General features: G+C 39.1%; 1 protein-coding gene across 4 annotated transcripts in view; it reads left to right on the top strand.

The window, feature by feature from the left end:
• AEBP2 (AE binding protein 2) overlaps positions 1-22314 on the top strand; it is a 48242-nt gene that overhangs the window by 6000 nt on the left and 19928 nt on the right. For 2 of the 4 annotated variants that reach the window (XM_039332888.1, XM_039332889.1), the window contains exons 2-5: positions 9690-9897; positions 12440-12547; positions 16699-16885; positions 18381-18449. In XM_039332888.1, coding sequence (XP_039188822.1) covers positions 9690-9897; positions 12440-12547; positions 16699-16885; positions 18381-18449 — 572 coding nt within the window. The remainder of the gene's footprint in view (positions 1-9689; positions 9898-12439; positions 12548-16698; positions 16886-18380; positions 18450-22314) is intronic. The other 2 variants (XM_039332890.1, XM_039332891.1) reach the window with 1 other exon arrangement.

The raw sequence follows: 22314 nt of genomic DNA, 5'->3' as shown, positions 1-22314 counted from the left end.
GCAACTCTGCATCTTAATAAACTTACCACTCATTTCTTACTGTTCTGCTGTAGGCAATAGTGCTTCACATACAAATCAGTCCCATGTTGGATACAACATGATGCTTTAGTTGTGAGCTGGCTTTGAAGGTTTCTTCACGCAGTTTTAATCGAATTGCAGCTTTTTGGTTAACAGTAGAATATTGAAGGCAGTAAGATCTCCTTCCAATATTTATTTAGGTAGTGATAAATTATACTTTTTCATCTATGGTAATGTTGTATTTTGGGGTAGCCTATACCAGTGATGGCGAACCTTTTAGAGACTGAGTGCCTAAACTGCAACCCAAAATCCACTTATGTATCGTCAGGTGCTGGGTGGGCATGGCCCATTGGCTGGGTGTGACCCATTGGGTGGACGTGGCTGCAGTGATAACGGCAGACTGGGTGGGACTAAAAAGTTCAATCAATCAATTCCAACTTTGCAAGATCTTTTTTTTCCCTGCGAGAAGTTGAAATGGACTGATTGATTGAACCTTTTTTTTTTTTGTACACGGCGGCAGAGGCCTAAAGCGAAAAGGTTTTATAAAACCCAGCTAAAGGCCTAGGACTGGAGTGACGGTGCATGTGCCCACAGAGAGGGCTCTGAGTGCCGCCTCTGGCACCCATGCCATAGGTTCGCCACCACTGGCCTATACTAATACTGTGATTGATTGTTAGGTTCACACTTCATTTATATGAGATTCATTCAGTTAACCTAACTGCCTAATAAATAAAAACCCATTGGTGAGATTCACACAGTAAGCTACCTAAATTCCGGTTAGCTAGTTGTAATTCAGTGTTTTGGGCAAATGCTACCAATATTTTCCCCCTCTGTCCCCAATACCAGGCTATGTTAATCAATCACATGGCATCAATTCTGACATTTCATTTCAGCTAGCTTGAAACCCGCTTGATAGATTCCTACAATTTTATTGAGCTTAACTGCATGTGCCTGGATAGTTGTGGTTAAGGATTGTGTTAGCTTTCCTGAAAGTTGTTTTGTCTGCAGTGTTGCAGATAACTAAATTGCATAATTGTTGTTTAAAGCGCATGATTGAGAATTCAGTGAGCTCTTGGCAGAATCATTGAAAGTAGACCTAATGCAGTTGAATAGTACTGTGGTTTTTATGGGGCTCCAGGGCTCAGCTAAAAAAGTCCTACTCCATTTCTTTTGCTGTTTGTGAAAATGTGTATGTACTTCACTGGGCACCTTATTGCCTCCTCGAAACATCTGTTTTTCATTCAAAGCCTGGATTTTCAAGTAGCATTTTCCATATGTTCTTTATAAACACCCTACTCTCCCCAGCTATGAAACAAATAACAGATTTCCTATTGCTCTGCCTGGTCTATTGGGCTGAAGAAAATAGTATAAAATTCTACCTATGCCTAATTTTGTTTAAAAAATTCTGGAGTCACATGATTATAACCTGGGGAACCATGCATGTTTCAAGAGTTTGCAGTAGTGTGCTCTGAATGTCATTTCAAGTGCCTTTGAGCCTTGGAAATCAGCCTTTGGAGAGATGCTTCTTAAGGCAGTGACATCAAGAGGCTTCTGTTTGATGTCTTGGCTTGTAGCCTGCTCTATTCGGCAAGTTATTGTCTTGTATGTAAACTAGTGGGGAGTTTTCTAAAGCTTTGGGAAAAAAATGCATAAATAACGTATTTGTTTCTGTGGGAAGATGCTGCATTCTTGGTTTAAGGCAGGGGTACGCAACCTTGGCTCTTTTATGACTCGTGGACTTCAACTCCCAGAATTCCTGAGCCTGAAGTCCATGAGTCATAAAAGAACCAAGGTTGCCTACCCCTGGTTTAAGGGCAAGAGAGTAATAAATTGAAGTTTGCTGCAGTCAGGGTGCAGTTGCATTTGGTTGGGTGAAGTTTGCCTCTTATAATACAGATTTTAGCTGCTTTTAGAGGGAAAGGATTATCACCCCCAACAAAAGCATTTATGACTTCTGAGTTCTGATTCCAATTACATTGTTTAATTTCAACTCTGGTATTACTTCCAGCTGCTAGGCTGAAAATAAAATTATTTAGTAGATTCCACAGAAGGCTGCATTTAAAACAGTTTCAGAAACTTCAGATACTCTTGGATCTCACAATGAAAATTGGTTTTCTCATGACCACCTGTTGTATTTCAGGCAGTTCTCGACTTACGACCACATTCCATTCCAAGGCAGTTGTTCAGTGAGTTTTGCCCCATTTTTCAACCTCTTTTGTCACAGATGTCAAGTGGATCGCTGTAGTTGCTAAGTTAGTCATGTGATCATTAAACAAATTCGGTTTCCCCCATTGACATGGCTTGTTGGAAGCCAGCTAGGAAAGTATAAATGGTGATCGTATGGCTCTGGGACAATGCATCTTCATAAATACACGCTTGTTGCCAAATGCCCAAATTGGGGGATGCTGCAGTGGTTGGAAATGTGAAAAACCATCCTAAGTCACTTTTTTCAAGTTGTTGTAACTTCAGCTGGTCACTAATGAATGCTTGGAAGTTGAGGACTGCCTGTACTGCAGCCTATTCCACATGAAGCTGCCCTACGGACCCTTTGGAAACTTCAATTGGTACAAAAGACAGTGGCTCATTTGTTAAATGGCAAAATGTGGCATGATCTTGCATTTGTTGCCGGCTGGGTACAATTCTGGTTATAGTTAAAGTCCTGTTTTTAATCTATAAAGCAGGGTCCCCAACCCCCAGTCTGCGGACCAGTACCAGGCCGCAGCATGCCAGCAACCGGTCCACACAAACAAAGCCCCATCCGTGGGGTTCAGGCAGCACACAAAACCACACACCCTCCGGTCCGTGGGAAAACCTCTCTCCATGGACCCGGTCCCTGTTGCCCAAAGATTTGGGAACCTCTGCTATAAATGACTGTATGTCTTGGTATCCAGATACTTTCAAGACTTCCTCTTTAATCTAGAACTAATCATCCAATATGAATATCCCAGAAAAAAATAATCACTTGTGATACAGCATTTTCATAAAGTCAAGAAGACTAGGGCAGAAGGAGATGTGTCTTATCATAGCTCCTATGGAGCAGTCTTCTCTTGCAAATTGGGCTTGCTCTGACATTCCTGGCCTTGTAGAAACAAGAAACAATGGTGATTTTTTAAAAAAATTACTACAGAACACTAATTCTTTTGATTCAAATTGTTCATACTGTAGATCTTTCTTACTTCACCATGAGTATTTCATGCTTTTTGTGTATTAATGAAGAGTTTGATGGATTTTACAGGTTAAAAAAATCTAATAAAGTACAGCAGCTAAAGTTTTCTTGGGCATCTGTCTTATATTAACATAACGCTTATTTCAAAATATTTGCATATTTCCCATTATAGTTAAAAATGTCGTTTAGCATTAGCTAAATGGCTTGTGTCCTAAGGTCTACCATTTATATTCTGAGATTTGATAGAGAGGCCCTTTGTATTTTTAAATGCAAAGATCATTTATTACCTGAGATATACGATTTTTTTTTCCTCTTCAGGGTGGCATTTGATTATTTGATTATTTTGTTGTTGTTGTTGTTTTAAAAAAATGTTAGCAGTCTTGATTACTAAAGGCAGGATATAAATTATTCCAAGAAACTTTTTCATTTGTCCTAGATTTCTGGAAAATAGATTTTCTATAAGATTTTTTTTTTTACAAGTTAACAGACATGCTCCTTTTTTGACAGCTTATGAGAAACTCCCAGCACGGTGAATTATGTATACCAATAAAGACCTCGGATTTATTGCTTCCTAGTGGCTTACAAATCATTTTTTTTAGTTTCCATGTTAGAATTAATGGAGCAAGAGTTAAGAGGGGGATCTCTAAAAATCTTTTCTAATTTCATGTTTACTTTTCAAAATCAAAAACCTGTTTGTCATGCAGCAATGAAAACCCAGTTACATTGCCAAAAGACGAGCTTATTTTATGATTCCTAATGTTGGTTGTCTTAGAACAGGGGCCTCCAAATCTGACAACTTTTAAGACTTATTGCTGAGGAATTCTGGAAGTTGGAAGTCCACAAGTCTTAAAGTTGTCAAGTTTGTAGGCCCCTGCTCTAGAATTAGCAGCATAAGAGCTGAATTGGGGAACACTGGTTTGCATGCTGTGTTGCTTCTGAGCCAAGTTAGTGTAAGGTTTGTGTCTCTTGAAATATGTTTTTATTGATTGCATTGTATGCTGAATTCCATAACTATTGATGTAATTGCTAATATTTGGGGGCTAAATTGTTCCTGAAGGACAGTAGCCTTCATCTAACCCAGTGGTTCTCAACCTTTCTAATGCCGCGACCCCATAATACAGTTCCCCATGTTGTGGTGACCCCCAACCACTTATACATCACCAGGTACCAGGGGCGTGGCCAAAGAAAAGGGGAAAAAATGGCGGACAGCCTTGTTTGGCGACCCCCGTGAAATGGTCGTTCGACCGCAAATGGGGTCCCGACCCACAGGTTGAGAACCACTGATCTAACCCTTTAGGGCATATTTATAAATTGTTTAAATCATCTCTATGTTGTCAAATCAGTCTTAGCCATTGCATGATAAAAGCTGCCAAAAATATTTTCTGTATATTCTGCTTAACTTGATGTGAAGTTTTTACTGAAGTGGATTTTTTGTGGATTTGCTAAAAGAGACTTTGAGCAGTAATGATGAAAGTGACTCCCTGGAGCAGAGTGTATTTATTGTGTTGTCTTTTAATATAAAATAGTTGCAATAGTCTTATTTCTAAAACAAACACTGCACAATATAAAAATACAAACCTAAAACTGTTGGAAACTCTACCTGGAAGTTTCCAATTTTAGATAAAGGCGTATTAAGAAAAAGGAAAATGGGGATCAAGAAAGACAGTGGACATGGGGACACTAGCACTTGCATATTTAAATGGAAATAGACGCATGCTAGCTTATAAGATACTTTATAAGGTGAAAAGATACAATTAATAATTATGTAGTGCTTATAGAATTTTTCTTTTTAGCCATTTGTTGTAAACTGAATACTGGATGAAGTTCGAACATAGCTTTCTTGATATGAATCGATTAAATGTATTTTTACATAAAGATTTATCCTTTGCTAAAAAAGAAGTAGGTGAATACATTCTGAATTCACAACAGAACAACAATACATGCGAAAACATACACATTTTTTTTTCAAGTTCAGAACACTTGAAAAGACCAGTTCCACGAGCAAAATGGTACATTTTGGGTTTGCTTTCTTTGACTGGAAAACTTGAAACGCTGCCACTCAGACAGTCAACTTTTGTTCTGAAGTTGGAATGCAGAAATTTGCTCTGAGCTTGACATGATTGTACATCTCAGTCCTTAGCAGAGCTTTTGGGGGAGGGAGGTGCATTCACAAAGATTAATCTGGCAAGCAAGAACGTTCATTAGCAGATGGATTAGTTGATAGGCATACAATCCTGGCCAAGTTCTTCCAAACTAGTTCTTCCCAACTAGTTTGCGAGAACATAGGAATGTTTATATTGCCTTGATTAGGTTGCTGATTTTAATTTTTGTGTTGCTATTATAGTTGGCATTGTGGGGCCATTTTATGTTTATTTTAATTTTTGCTTACTGCTGAGAGTTACATGCTCTCAGCAGTAGACAAAAATTAAAATAAACATAAACAGTCTAGAAATCTAATAAATAACAGGTATCCAGATTAACTACGGATGGCATTGTGGCTTATAATTGTTAACTGAGTGACCACATTCAGATGCTTTTCTTAATGATGAAAACAATTTAGTCTGAGTTTATTTTGAGAAACACTAAAATTGGAGAATAATAGGTAACCCAACCTTCCTAATGGTGAGCTCTATTTGCATTTTGCTTCTGCTACAGCTTGCTTCTGAAATGATGGGAAATTTTGCATTGGCGTGGAATATAATAGGAAATATGTAACAGGAAGGCTAACTTGACATAAATCTAAGGATCTTTTTTGGGACTAGAAGCGAAGTGGCAATTTTGGCTCAAGACTACTGTGTTTTTCTGAAAAGACATCGATGTTTTTCTTTGCAACTGATTTATTATTGCACCGAACACATGTGTCTCAGATGTGTTCAGTATGGTATTTAGAACTGATGTCCTAATCAAAGAAAAGTGTGTTTGGAAATCTGTTAAATCTGTCTGCGTTCTGAGCCTCTGATCTGACAAATGCTATTTACTTCATTATAGCTTCCATATCAGCTTAAGTTATAGTAAAATATTTTATGGCTGAATGTTTCTCACTGCAGCTTTTAATACAGAGTGTAAACTTCTATGCAGAAAAAAATAAAGCTTCTAGAGTATAGAATTCAGAGCTTGGTGTAAAGGAAAATCAAATGCCTTTGAGAATTTGCAGACTGGCAGTTCTTTCAGAATACCAGAAATGAAAGGATGTTGCAGTAGCTTTTCTCCTCATTAGTCCTTCATTTCAGTAGCATCATATCATCGTGTGTACGATCTTCTCATTGCTAAGAATTAGAAAACCTTGTCAGTCACACCAAGGTCTCCCAGGACTTTTTGCCAAGTGATGAGAATCTAGCTTCTGCTTACTGCCTTAAGTGATTGCCTAAATTTTGGCTGAGGCTAATGTTCTTCAGAAGTGCTGCACAAATTCCAAGAATAATTTCTAAGATTGTAAATTGGAAAGCCGTATCAAGTAATACCAGGATTGGTCCCTGGTTAGTACTTTGATGTGAGAACTCCAGGAAATATACCAGGGCCATAGCCTAGACTGGAACTCCCCACCCCACATACTCCAGTAGACACTCATGCATCTATGTGTATGAGAAGGAGGCAGTGGCAAAATATTCTAAATTGTTGCAAGAACACCACACAGATATTTCCATGAAGCCATAAGAAATCAAGTGCAACTCAAACCTTGACCTGGTTAAACTTGATTGTGATTTCTGTGGTGTTCTTTGAAGTTTCAGAAAGAAACATTGGAACATCATAAAGGTTCAGCTAAAACACGGGTGTCAAATTCGCCGCGTGACGTGTTGCGTCATATTATGACTTTTGTTGCACTGACGGAGCTGGGGTGGACCGGCTGTTTGACACCCCTGAGCTAAAAGAAGGGCTTAAGTGATGTTAAAGAAAAAATGATTTTTACAAAAGATACAGTAAATCTCATAAAAATCTCATAAAACTGAAAATTATTATAAAAATTATTATTAATACAGCAACTTTGTATTTCACTTAGTTTTACTAAAAAGGTAGTGTATATATTTCAAGAATTCATGATATTTTTCCCAGAATTAGAATAGCAAGTTTATACACACACAAACACACACACACACACACACATATAGGCATTTAATATTGGGCATTGCATAGTAAATAGACAATACTGTCTTTAACATCATTAAATGCAGTAGAAGACAAAGAGTGCAATGTAAAGCGGTGGTGGCACAGTGGTTAGAATGCAGTATTGCAGGCTAATTCTGCCGACTATTAGCAGTTCAATTCTCACTGCTCAACGTTGACTCAGCCTTCCATCCTGAGATTGGTAAAATAAGGACCAGATTGTTGGAGGCAATAGACTGACTCTGTAAACCACCTAGAGAGGGCTGTAAAGCACTGTGAAGTGGTATGTAAGAGCCATTGCTATCCAATTTAAAATCAACAGTAACTGTGATAGATGAAAGGATTGGTCAGAAAAAAGATGATGTAGAATATGTTGCTTTAGGCCAATAGTCTTCAAACTTGAGATACTTGAGAAATCCCTTTCTATATGAAAAATCAGTGTAGAATCCATTAATGAATATGTTTCGTGTAATGCATGTTATTTGAACAAAATGTTACAGTTAATATTGCAAAACTACATAACATGCTATGTGAATAGAACCTCTCATGTTAAACACAGGGAGATTTTCATGGAATTCTCATGGTTTCAGGGGCACGGTTTGAGTACCACAACTTTGGACCTACTGACAAGGTTCCAAATTCTGCTTTACACGGATGAGCTGGACAAGTAAGAGAAATTACTATTAATGAAGGTTGAAGCAGCTTAAGTGGGAAATACTGATAATATTTCCCACTCTCTGTGACAAGTCTACATGAAGTTCGAGTAACTAGATATTCCATTGTAGGGGCTTCATAAATAAATAACCAGCTCTGGATAGCAAGTACAGGGGAATTGGGCACAACATATTTACCCAGTCTGTTGCTTTACCTCTGCGCTAAAAGTAGTCCTCATTTAGCAACCATTCAAAGCTACATTCAAGCTCAACGAGAGAGACTTATAACCGGTCCATAAAGTTGTGGCCATCAGTGTCCCTGTTCCTGGATACATGATAATGATTCATGTCCTTGATAACCAGCTCACAATTACATCATTGCACCATTATATGGTTGCTATTTGCAACTTTCACTGTCAGCTTCTAACAAGCAAAATCAGTGGGGAAGCCAGCAGGAAGTCATAAGGTGACTGTGTGAGTGTGGACACTGTAACCATGTGTGATTTGGCTTGGCTAATGATGGCAACTGGGACTGCCTGCCTCCATAAGTTGGCACAGTCATGTGACATTGCACTTTACAACCCCGTTGCTTAGCAATGGATTTCTCAGGCCCAATTACTGTCAGTAAGCAAAGACTACCAGTATATATCTACACTTCTGTTGACGAAGGCAACGTATTCCATCAAAGAATGAAAGTCCATTGGGGTTTCTTATTTTGGGATCCTTGTTTTGCTTGAATGAGGCTCCAACCTTGATCCTTGGCATATCTTTTAATAATATAAATCAAGATAGAGAAAACCTCACTCTGCCAACATTGCTGAGTGTCTTGTCGCTCCCCTATGTGTACCTAATGCTGGAAGCATTTTAATTCAGAAGCACCTGTATTGCTATCTCAACTTTACATGTGCCTGGAGAGTATTGAGTAGCTTCATTGGCTTTTTTTTCTACACTGAGTTGTAAGGTCCTCTGTTTTATTTGTTACTTTTATTCTGCCTTTAGGTCTTCAAAGCGGTATGTATATCATTTAATATCTGAGTGAGACTGATTAAGATGTTAGACCAGACCAGCTATAAAATACTCGTGTTAGAAGCTTGGTAAGGTTTTCCTACATGCACTTCTGCAAAGTTTTGATGGATTGTAAAAGGCTACTGAGAAAAATTGGTTGTTTTTGGTGAATTTATAAAAGTGTAAATTTTAAAGGTAAATTAAACACTACTTTTACAGAGTACATTGAATTAGGAATGAATGAAGCATAATACTATAATAGTATCTTTTCTACTTACTTTATGAATTGTTCAGTTTCATTGGCACCTAGAATTGTTCAGTTTCATTGGCACCTAAGATTTTAAATAATATCTTCCAGACCAGTTAAAGGCCTCATGAGAAAACTGCTGCTTCATTTAAACATAACATCAGTATAATTGGTTCATAAATATTTACTTTGTACAGTGTATCAGTAATATTAATGTTCTGTGCTTTTGGGAGGGGTGCATTGGTGATCCATGTAATTTTCTTGGCAACTTTTTTTGGAAGTGATTTGCCATTTCCTTCTTCCTAGGGCTCAGAGGGAGCAACTGGCTCAAGTCATGCCTAAAGCAGGACTAGAATTTATGTTCTCCTGGTTTTTAGTCTGGTGACTTTGAACGCTCTAACAAACTGGCAGGACAAAATATAAATGTATTTTACCATGCATTTGGCAAAATTGTCCCTCTATTGAAAAAAATATGTATTATTTTCCCCTTTTCTTGCAGCATAAGCAGTACCATAATGGATGTAGACAGCACAATTTCCAGTGGACGTTCAACTCCAGTCATGATGAATGGACAGGGAGTGACTACTTCATCTGCAAAAAGTATTGCTTATAACTGCTGCTGGGACCAGTGCCATTCTTGCTTCAACTCCAGTCCAGATCTGGCAGATCACATTCGATCTATACACGTAGATGGTCAACGAGGAGGGGTTGGTGTTTTTTTTAAATTGTCCTTTCAATAATATCTATGTGTTAAACCAAAGATTAAACATGTTTTATGGGGGAAAGATACACTATTATAATGTGTATTTTTAAAACCAATTTAAACCTGTTAAAACCAAGAATGGGAACTAAAATAGACTTGAAATACAAATTATAAGGAATACTGAATGATGGGACGATGATACCCTGTGTATGAAAGAATGCCTTGTACTCTAGATGTTTACTATCATAGGCAAAAGTGAGCTGAAGAAGAAGAAGAGGTGAACAGGTGAAAATAGAGAGACAGATATAGTTCTTAATTTAATAGAATATTGGGAAATATATGGTGGTCCTAAAGACTTGATAGAAAAAAGTAGGCTTTGAGATAATGCCAAATAAAAGCAAAGGCAAAACAAACATTTAGTGCATGTTTCCAAATAGAGGAGCAAAATAGATAGATAGATTTAGTGGTAAAATAGGATGAGTTAACAATTAGAGATGCAAATTCATTTGCCTGTGAAAGTGGATATTAGGGCTTTGCAATGCATTCAGGAGGAGTGATGCACAAAACACATCAGCATCAGAAAGAATCATTCCTTGAAGGTCTAAAGCACCTTTGTTGGAAACTATACCAGTGGCCCCCAACCTTTTGGACACCAGGGTACGGTTCCGTGGAGAAAGGTTTTTCGCGTCCTGGAGGGGGCGTGGTTTTGTGTGCTGCCTGCATCCCGCGGATGGAGCTTTGCTTGTTTATGTGGCCCGGTTTCTGGCATGTTGCGGCCTGGTGCCGATCCACGAACTGAGGGTTGGGGACCCCTGCTCTATACAATGGCATCCAAGTCTCCAGTTTCCATCTGTATGTATACAGGAAACACTTTGTTGGGATTTCAGAACAACTGTAAAGTGGCTCTGCACCTTCAAACATAGAGAAAGACTTCTGGAAAGCACTGTCCCTCTGACTTTAAGGATAGGTCCTTTGTTCCAGCATACTTTGTGACCTCCTGTGAATGCTTCGCCTGTCCCAAGATGATAGAAGGGAAAACAAGGCCAAGGGGGATTTTGAAGATGATGAGAGATTTTCTTTTGCAAATAGTGGAGGTTTTAAAGTCTGCATGTATATGTAAGAGTCAGAAATGGGGAGAGCACAGATTCTCCAAGACAAATACAGGTAGTCCTCCATTTACGATCATTCGTTTAGTGACCAAAAGCAGGGATAATAGCATGCTCCCCTTTGGCACTATTCTACCTGGATGATAAAATACACCTAATTAATAGAACTATTACAGTTTCATTATCTGCATGTAGAGATAGTCCTTGACTTACAGCCATTCACTTAATAACTATTTGAAGTTACAGTGACACTGAAAAAAGTGCCTTATGACCACTTTTCCCACTGTTGCAGGATCCCCATGGTCATGTGATCAGAGTTCAGGTGCTTGGCAACTGGCATGTATTTATGACAATTGTAGTGTGCTGGGGTCATGTGATCCGCCTTTTGGAACTTTCTCAGCCAGCTTCCGACAAGCAAAATCAGTGGAGGAAGCCAGATTCACTTAACAACTGCAGTGATTCTCTTAACAACTGTGGCAAACAGGTCATAAAATTGGGTGCATCTGAACAACTGTCTTGCTTAGCTACAAGAATTTTGGGCTCAGTTGAGGGCATAAGTCAAGAATTACTTGTAACTGCCTTCTTACACAGTTACGACATGGGCATAAATTGGATTCTAACATGTATGTCGAACTGGAATGCAGAATTCATTGGATTTACCAAAGCAAACATTTTTTGCCCATGCTGAACTACTTCAGAAAATTTTTTAGTGATTGTTAATTCATGTATTATATATGTAGCATGTGGAGAAGGATTGTATGCTTTATGGAAGTAGACATATTACATCAGATATATCACTTAGAAATGAATGGCTTCAGTCATTTAAATGAAGCTTGCAGTGTATAAGTAAGATTTCTATAAATGTAAGACAAAATAATAACAGTTAAAAGATATATATAGAAAAAAAACTATTTCTGATTTTGCTGTTTTACTAACCTGACAGCTTATTATTCTAAATAGGAAACTTTCATTTTGTTTGCAAATCATAATATTAAAGATTCTAACTACCAGCAAGAATGAGTCCTTACATTTAAAGAGCACCTGTCATTTCAGATCCATCGTGGCAGCGCCTGTTAGCGGGCATCCACTCACCTGCTGCCCGCCACATCCCTCACCTTGTTGTGTTATTGCCGCATCACCAGCCGTCCCATTAAAGTGAATGGGATTGTCGGTGAGTCAAAAGTGAGTCAGAGGAGGAGCTGCTGCGGGACAGAAATGACAGCTGCTCTTTAAAAATTATGATTTAAATCAAGCCTTTTTTTACTAGTGATTTAAATCGTGATTTAAATCTTGATTTAAATCAAATCCACCCTGACTAAAAGCAAACATTCTTTACAGCAATATGTGTTTTGGGGTAATTTATTGAGTTAAAATAATACCTTGAATGTCAAAAATATTTGTAAACAAAGCTTCTACCTAACTTGTGTTTTCTCTTACCAGGTATTTGTTTGCTTATGGAAAGGCTGCAAAGTATATAACACACCATCAACAAGTCAGAGTTGGTTACAACGGCATATGTTGACCCATAGTGGGGACAAACCTTTTAAGGTAGATTATTTTCTAAAGCTTTTTAGCCTACCTGGTTTTCTTTTATCTCTGCATTCAATATTTATTAAAATATTTATGCATTTATCTCAAGGGAAGGCATTGTCCTTTTGCCCTGAAATAACTTGCCTTTAAAATATGACAGTAGTCTGTTTAAATTAACAGATTCAAAAGAGAATAAAAATACAATAGGACAAACCGACTAACTTGAAAAAAATTGGGAAACAAATAATACTTTAAGATTGGTACCTGCTTAAATCACTCTGGAAAAACTATTCCACAGTAAGTCCAATACCCTGCTCAGGCAGGACAAACCGACTAACTTGAAAAAAATTGGAGAGTGCACTCACAAGGAGCTAACTGGGCGGACGTCTCTAGAGCTAGCTAGCCCAGCTAGGCTGACTCAGGAATTCTGGGAGTTGAAGTCCATGAGTCATAAAAGAGACGAACCCCTGATCTTGTTCTGAAGCTTGTCAGGTCTGGAGTGGCAGACCAAGGGCAGATAGAGAGGGAGAGAGAGACCCTTTTGACATCTAAAATGAAGATAACACTGCATATATCCTTTTTTTACCTTTGTGTGTGTGTGTGTGTGTGTGTGTGTATGTATATATATATATACATACATACATATACATATATATATATACACACACACATACATCCTATAATAAAGGTAAAAAAGGATATGTGCAGTGTTATCTTCATTTTAGATATCAAAATGGTTTCGCGGCTCCCAGTGTTTTGTTTTTGGTGGGAAACGGGTCCAAGTGGCTCTTTAAGTGTTTTGGGTTGCCTACCCCTGCCCTATACCACTTCAGTCAAATGTCTGTCCAATGTCTTTTTAAAAACTTCCAATGTTGGAGCATTCCACTGATTAATTGTTCTAACTGTCAGGAAATTTCTCCTTAGTTCTAGGTTGCTTCTCTCTTTGATTAGTTTCCATCCATTGCTGCTTCTTCTGCCTTCAGGAGCTTGACTCCCTCTTTGTGACAATTCCTGAGATATTGGAACACTGCTATCATGTCACCGCTAGTCCTTCTCTTCATTAAACTTGACATACCCAATTCCAGCAACCATTCTTCATATATTTTGGTCTCCAGTCTTTGTTGCTCTTCTCTATACTCTTTCTAGAGTTTCAACATCTTTTTTACATTGTGATGACTAAAACTGGATGCAGTATTCCAAGTGTGGTCTTACAAGGCATTATAAAGTAGTATTAACACTTCATGTGATCTTGATTCTATCCCTCTGTTAATGCAGCCTAGAACTGTATTGGCTTTTCTGGCAGCTGCAGCACACGGCTGGTTCATATTTAGATGATTGTCCACTAGGACTCCGAGATCCCTCTCACAATTACTACTACTGAGCCAGGTACCACCTATATCAGTGATGGCGAACCTTTTAGAGACCGAGTGCCCAAAAACTGGCCCTGCCCTGCCCCCCTTACCCTGCCTGCCTGCCTGCAGGGTCACTCACCGCCTCCAGGGCCCGCCGCAGATCACCCAGGCAGCCCAGCAGCGCCATGGCAGCCACGCCCTCTGCCCGCACCCTGCAGCATCAACTGTGCGTGTTGGGCCGTGAGGGCAGAGTCTTGTCTACGCTGCCTGGCTGCCATGTCCTTGGCTGCGCTGCTCCGCGTGGGCCACACTCGGGGGCGACTCTCCAGGGGGATTGCTGGTAAGGGGGTCGTGGGCAGAGGCAAGGCTGGGGCAATGGCACGTGTGCCCACAGAGAGGGCTCCGAGTGCCACCTCTGGCACCCGTGCCATAGGTTCGCCACCACTGACCTATATTATACCTGTGCATTTGTTTTTTCTTGCCTATATGTAGAACCTTGCTTTTTTCACTATTGAATTTCATTTTGTTAGATAGCACCCAATGTTCAAGTCTGTCAAGATCCTTCTGTATCTTAAGCCTATCTTTTGGAGTGTTGGCTATTCCTGCCAGCTTGCTGTTGTCTGCAAATTTGATGAGTTCTCCATCTATCACCTCCTCCAAATTATTGATGAAGATTTTGCGTATTGGGCCTAAACGGAACCTTGGGGTATCCCACTGCATATTTCCCTCCATGTAGATGCAATTCCATTGAGGACCACATGTTGAATGCCGTTGGTCAGCCAGTTACAAATCCATCTGGTGGTGATGCTGTCTAGCCCACACTTTTCTATCTTATCAGGTAGTAGGTTGTGATCTACTTTATCAAATATCTTACTGAAGTCCAAGTAAATTATATCCATAGCATTCCTCCGGTCCACTAATTTTGTCACTTTGTAAAAGAATGCAATAAGATTTGTCTGGCCTGATCTGTTTTTGACAAACCCATGTTGACTTTTGGTTATTTTCCTGAATCTATTTTTTCCCCTTTTTTGAAGATGGGAACTATATCAGTTCTTTTCCAGGCCTCTGGTAGTTCCCTGGTGCTCCAAGATCTTTGAAAGATATAGTTCAGTGGTTTGAGATCACGTCTGCCAGCTCCTTCAGAACCTTGGGGTGTAATCCATCTGATCCTGGTGATTTGAACTTGTCTAGGGTGGACAGGTGCTCACTTAACCATTTTTTAGCCTATTTTGCATTATATTCCTAATCTGTTTTTTACGGTACTGTTTTTGATAGGTTTTTCCTTTTGTGTAAAGACAGATGCAAAAAACTATTCAAACTTTCCCCTTCTTGCCACTTTCTCCCATTAGTGGACCAATCATTTCCTTGAGTTTTCTCTTGTTTTTTACATGTTGAAAGAAGCTTTTTTTTTTTTTTACTTTTGTCGCAAGCCTTAGTTCATTTTGAGCCTTTGTTTTCCTCACTTCATCTTTGCAGTCTCGGGCTATTTGCTGATATTCTGCCTTAGTTATGTGCCCCTCTTTCCACTTTTTATACTTGTCCTTTTTGTCTTTCAATTTATCATAGTGTTCTTAATGCAGCCATGCTGATTTTTTTTGAGAGCTGTTATTTTTCTTCATTGGTATTGTACTAGACTGGGCTTTTATAATCTCACTTTTCAAAGTTTTCCAAGCTTCTTAGGTTGTTTTCCCCTTGAGGATTCTCATCCATGGAATCCTTCCCAAACTCTCTTAAGTTTATTGAAATTAGCTTCAAGACTCTAGTTTGACTTTATTCTATTGCTAATGCTTGCATAATGTTGAATTCCAATATTGCATGATCACTCCCCCCAAGGTTCCTGTAGTTTCACCTTCTATCATTTCATCTCTGTTAGTGAGAATTAATATGGCTAGTCCCTTTCTCTACTTTTTGGGAGACAAAGGTTTGTCAGGAACCTGTTTGATCTTCCGCTTGGTGCAGAGTTTGTCTCCCAGTTGATGTCAGGGTAATTAAAGTCCCCCATTACTATTGTGATGTGCTTCCTACATACCTTAGTTAACTGACTAGCAGAAAGTTCATCTATAGTATAGCCCTATGGCAATGTCATTTTCCTCCCTTTTATAATTGACCCAAATGCATTTAAGACAGTTTTCATCATTGTTGTGCTCTATTTCTATAGAGATGTAGTTATTTGTTATATATAGTGCAACTCCAGGTCCTCTTTCATTCTGTTTCCTTTAAATAATTTAAATCCCTCTAACTGTATATTCCATTTGTGCGTTTCATCCCACCAAGTTTCCATAATGGCAAACAATATCATATCTGCATTTGAGGAAGTGCAACATTTCGACTGACTTTTGCTAATCTTATTGACTTAACCTTATTGTTAGATTTGTGTCTTTATGAAAGAACAAGTATTCACTCACACAAAATCCATTAATATCTGCTGTTAAGTAGACAAAAAAAGCTGTTGACTTCATATTGTTGGCTATGTTCTCACATCACTGTTGACTTCATATTGTTGGCTGTGTTCTCACATCACTGGAACTGAGCTATCGCTGTAGCGTTCAGAAACCAGCGTTGTCTACTGTCATTTCTTGGTTGCGTGCTGTGTTAACATTAAGAACAATGAAGGGAAGGTAATCTTTCATAATTGACATCCTGTTTGAAGTGAGCACTTTCTCAGTATGTTGACTGGGATTGCACAGTTGTGCTTTTCATAAAAGGATGATAGCAAAGCAAAACTGCAGCAGCCTGTTCCTTCTTGGTCCAGCGATAGCCTCACTGAGTGCCTCTAACTTTGCTTTTATTTTATTTTATTTTATTTTATTTTTTTAGTGCGTTGTTGGAGGATGCAATGCGAGTTTTGCTTCCCAGAGTGGGCTGGCTCGGCATGTGCCGACACACTTCAGTCAGCAGAACTCTTCAAAAGTTGCCAGCCAGCCAAAGGCAAAAGAAGAGTCTCCTTCTAAAGCTGGAATGAACAAAAGAAAGAAGTTAAAGAACAAACGGAGGCGCTCTTTACGTAAGCCTGCGCGTATTTTAGTTCTGCGATAAAGCTTTACAAACCTGAAGCTGACCTTTGATGGCTTGCTTGCTCGCAGTAGCTTTTTGCCTGTTTACCATCTTGCAAATCCCCTCATTAGTAGCTTTGAATTTAAGGTCTGGCTCCTTGGGAAAGTTAGAGAGATCATTGTACCTACCGAAGTATGAATGTACCTTCTTAACTTATCCTCAGCTCTGAAGCTAAAGGCTTCAGAATTATAGCGAGCAGAACTTATAGGTCTAATAGGATTTCTTTACTGGACAGAATATATAGTTCGTTGGCATTCAGAAGATAATGATTAGTGTCATTTTTATCTCTGGAATCCTTTGTTGGGCTAAGAAGTAAACATTTTTTTTTTTTAAAAAATATCCGATGCTGTTAATTTTGCACCTGGCAGTCAAAGAAGTCCAAAGATCTGAATGGTTACTTGAGGAGTAGCATAAGAGGTCCACCAGGAATTCTGCATCCCCCAGCATCATTTTGGGTGATAATTTGAAGGGTTGTACTTGACTTCTCAGGAATCACATTTGGAGGGGGGGGGGAGGAATTGTGGTTTTGTAGTTAGACTTTTGTAGACAATAATGAAAAATAGTCTTTCAAACAAGCTTAGTATAATCCTGTCAAAAATTTTAAAAAAATCTCAATAAACTTAACTGAAATTTCAAATATTCAAACTAATTTTAATATTTCAGTTTAGTTGAAATGATACAGCTTTAATTTTTCAAGCTTCGCAACTTAAAGATGTGTGTGCTTCAACTCCCAGCATGCTGGCTGGGGAATTCTGGAAGTTGACGTCCACACATCTTTAAGTTGCCAAGTTTGGGAAGCCCTTCTCTCAATGGATCTGTGTTGAAAAAATTCTTGCTTGAACTGATTAGTTAGCATAAAGTCCATATGATAGATCTGGGCTGGAAAAACCTATTTCAGTTCTCATTCACAAAAGATTGAACTGGTTGCTATCTCTGAGTTCAGTCTTACATTACTAAGTAGTTGTAAAGATGAAGTGAGGGATGTCCAGTTGGAGGCTCTTTGTTTGGAAATAAGACTGTCCCTGCTAACAAAGATTTGAATAGAAATTTTTGTTAGAATTACCTACCTTTTCTCGTGGCTGCTAACAGATTCCTTGTGCTCAGACTCTGAAGAGTCTCTTCCCTTTTGAAACCAGAGCACTTTCTGCGCTCCTGCTTCTCTTTTGACAACTGGACAAGTCATCCACTGTGACCAGCTGGGATGTTTCAAAAAGAGAAGCTCCCTTAAGACCCATGAAAAAAATGGAGGGGGATTTGTATTGGCATAATCCAGTTTGTCCAAGGTGGATGTTTAGCTCATAATGATAACTATTGTCTTGAGTTCAAAAATGAGTTCTGCAGTTGCATTGGCGATAGCTGTATTGAATCAGCTACTCATTTCACAAAACATTTAAGGTTTTAAGATACTGGATATATAAAGGCCTTGACTCTGCTGTCCTCTATAGGGCTGATGCCAGACTGTGCTGGGGAACTCTTAACCACTGACAAGAAAATAGGAGTGGTCACACGTCATGGTAAGCCCAAATTCTGACTCGCTGTGGACGAGCAAGCTTGCTAAAGAATGCTGCTCAATAGCTCCCACGTAGCTTCTGTTAGTGGGACTAGCTAAACCAGGGGTAGGCAACCTTGGCTCTTTTATGACTCGTGGACTTCAACTCCCAGAATTCCTGAGCCAGCCACGAGGTTTGCTTATTGTGACTGGCAAACTATCTAGCTTGTCTTTCCCAGGCAAGCCAAGATTAGAAGCCAAGAACAAACTATGGCTTATAAGTCTTTAACAGTTTCAGAGAGGGAAAAATGTCAACCCTCCTACTACCCACATCAAAATAAAATAACCATAGGAGTTTCCACAGAGTCTTATGGGCACTTGTTGATGATTCACAGGTGCTGATAACAAAAAAATGGCTTTTTCTTGGGTATTTATTTATTACAAAGGAAAGGATATAAACATTGGATGTTTTTATGGCAATTTCTTTCCGGCCTCCAGGATGCTTTTTAATATTCCAGATTTATGTTTGTTTTGTGTTTTTTTTTCTTATACAGACTTCAAAACAAAGTCCTGTTTAAATTGCCCATTTATTATATTTTTTAGATAATTGCCTGTGGAGCCTATGTTGGGCTCAAAGACACTTTTTAGAAAGGAAGAAGATGGCAAACACTGGTATTTTGTCTACCGGTAATAGCAAGATGGCTCCCCTTTCAGTTATTATTTTTTTTTTTAGTCTTCAGTTTAAATATATCTGTAGTCATTTTACAACATTTCTAATGTTGCAAGCATTAAAACAACAACAGGCCAAACAACTAATAACAGTAAAATTTCTAGTAAATCACAAAAATGTCATAGTGCTCCCATTCAATTTGGTGAAATGAAAGTGTTATAATTTGGTTTTGAAAAGCCAAGAGATTCAGAGGTGTGTGTTCCTCTTGGGGAGAGAGAGAATTCCATAAAATGGGGGCTACCATTGAAGCGATGTGCTGCCTGGTCCACACCCATCTACCTCAAAAAGTGGAGGAACTCTGAAATCCTCTTCTAATGATCAAACCAGGTAAGCAGATTCTGTCCTAGCAAGGAATTGCCTGAGGTAACTGGATATTGTGCTGTGTTGGGCTTTAAAAGGTAACTTTCTGGGTTTTTTTAATAGACGTGGAACCCTAACCAAAACAGTGACTTAAAATATGTATCATTAGGAGTAAATTGCTAGCACTTTAGCTGCTCTGTTTTGTACCATCTGTAGTTTCTAAGTCAGTGGTTCTCAACCTTTTTAATGCCGCGACCCCCAACCGGTCGTAAGTCGAGGACTACTCAACTGGTGCAGCACCGTTTGCAGAATGGGACTTTTGGCGGGCTCAGCAGGGCAGAGACAGCCTGGACAATTCCTATTGGCTTTTGAAAGCCAATAGAATTAGACTCTATTCAAGTGAGTCTATTCTATTGGCTTTCAAAAGCCAATAGAATAAAAAGGAGTAGCACAGCTAAGGAAAAGGGGGGGAAAAATGGCGGACTGCGTTGTTTGGCGACCCCCGTGAAATGGTCGTTCGACCCCAAATGGGGTCCCGACCCACAGGTTGAGAACCACTGTTCTAAGTAGTTTCCAATGACAGCCTATACATAGCATGTTGCAGTAGTCCAGCCGAGTGGTTATAAAGATGTAAATTACTTGCTAGGGTATCTGAGTCCAAGCAGGGCCACAACTGGATTATCAGCTGAAGCTCCCAGCTCCATTCCTGACAGCAGCACATCCTGCTGTTTAAAGATCAGTTCCTTCAGTGGGAACAAACTCCATTCAATATGACCACTGAGAACTGATGTTCTTTGGATACCCCATGATCTATTTAAAAAATAGCAGCTCTGTCTTAGAGGGACTCAACCTGAAATTATTTTATTCCATTCAGATCCTCTCAGGATGTAAGCACAACATCTCCAGCTTGGCCTGGGTGGCAATATACAAATGGGTGTTATGTGCATAGCAGAGATACCTCCCTATTAAGAGATGGACAACCACCCACAGTGATTTTACATAGATATTAAGTAGTATAAGAGAGAGTCCTGAGGAACCACACATTATAATAACCAAGGGCTTGAATGCTTCTCCTCCTGAATTTGTGATCGGTATCACCACTCGTGTAGGAGTAGAACCACCGTCAAATACATTCTAATGTCCAATTCCTAATCCTTGCAGGTGGGCCAGGAAGATATAGGTTCAGTGATAACAAATGCCACTGAAAAGTCTGGAAGGGACCAGAGGACCAAACCCCCACATTTAGGTCCCAGAAAGGTCAGCCACCACAGCAACCAATGGCAGTTCCCAGGCCAAGCTGAATCCAGATTCAGTGTTTCTCAACCTTGACAATTTTAAGACATGTGGACTTCAACTCCCAGAATTCCACAGCCAGCAATGCTGGCTGTGGAATTCTGGGAGTTGAAGTCCACATGCCTTAAAATTGTCAAGGTTGAGAAACACTGAGATAATTGGTTTCAGTTAAAATTTTTTGGATGGGAGAAGGATCCTGCGTGGTTTTAAGAGTTTTATTTGGTATGACCACCCAACTTGTAAACTGATTGTGGGTGGCTTAAAATTGTAAAAACAAAAGTATGAAAACAAAAGAAGTAAAAACACAGCAAACATATGGAATTAAAAGAAGAAAATAATAGAATACAAATGCCCATTCCTAATTCCTGAGTATAGAATTGGATCTGCAATTCTTGGTATCTCAGTGGTATTCATCCTGCCTGCACTCATGTTAATTAATCAAAACTTTCATAATCGACATATGAAAATTCTCCAGGACGGTAATGAAAAATGTCCTGTTTCGATCATGGAACGGTTGTGACATTGAAAATAATCCTTTCTGAATTATAATCCTTCCGAAATTATGAACATTAGTGATTCATGTGTTTCTGTGTATCAGGATCTATCTAAACTGCCATGCTTGGCAGATATTTGCATGGTTTTGAATCAAAAGAGTAAAAGCCTAAATACGATTCGGAATTGAAACCATAGAATGTAGAGCTGAATTATGCTCCTGCATCAAAGTTCCTTCCCCTTACAGCAGTGTTTCTCAACCTTGACAATTTTAAGGCATGTGGACTTCAACTCCCAGAATTTCACAGCCAGCAATGCTGGCTGTGGAATTCTGGGAGTTGAAGTCCACATGCCTTAAAATTGTCAAGGTTGAGAAACACTGCCTTACAGGATTCTGACGTGGCCACAATATTCTGAAAGTCATTGACTCCTCTGGAACTCTACGGGATGTTTGGATGAGGAATTTTCTTGGTTTGCCTAGTTACATCTCCTGATTCAAGCTGTGATATTCTGATAGCCAGGGACTCTATTCACACAATGCACTAAGCTAAAGTCAAGAACATTATAGCTGAATCTGATACATAAACCAAGTCATTGTTAAGTTGCATGCTAATTCAGGAATGCATTTTCATTTCTCTGTGACTATAGCTTTAAGTATTGGATATGTTCTTTGATTATGTGCCATCAAGTTGCTATCTATTCTTATCAGCTACATAAATATTTTTTTTCTCATGACCAAAAACCCTGGTCTTTCAGGTCTTCTAATGGTATATCCATTGCCATAACTGAATTCATCCATGTTGCTGCTGATTGTCCTCTTTTCTTCCAATTTTGCCAGCATGAGAGTCTTCTCCAGAGAGACGAATCTTCCCAAAATGTATCCAGCCTAGGATAATTTAAGCCCGGCCATTTGTTTAGAGATCTGTTTGATTGTTTTCTTGGCTATCTACAGTATTTTCATGTGTTTTCTCCAAGCCCAAGGTTCAAAAATGTCAGTAGTCTTCCTTCCTGCTTCTTCAAGCTCCATCTTTCACTGGGATTACCATAGTTTGCATTATTCTGATCTTTGTAGGTA

Source organism: Crotalus tigris, unplaced genomic scaffold (genome assembly GCF_016545835.1).
Source record: "Crotalus tigris isolate CLP2741 ecotype Arizona unplaced genomic scaffold, ASM1654583v1 scf7180000024469.1203045, whole genome shotgun sequence".
In the NCBI taxonomy this organism is placed as follows: Eukaryota; Metazoa; Chordata; class Lepidosauria; order Squamata; family Viperidae; genus Crotalus; species Crotalus tigris.
The sequence above is the reverse complement of the archived record's forward strand: the minus strand, read 5'-3'. Positions and strand labels throughout refer to the sequence as shown.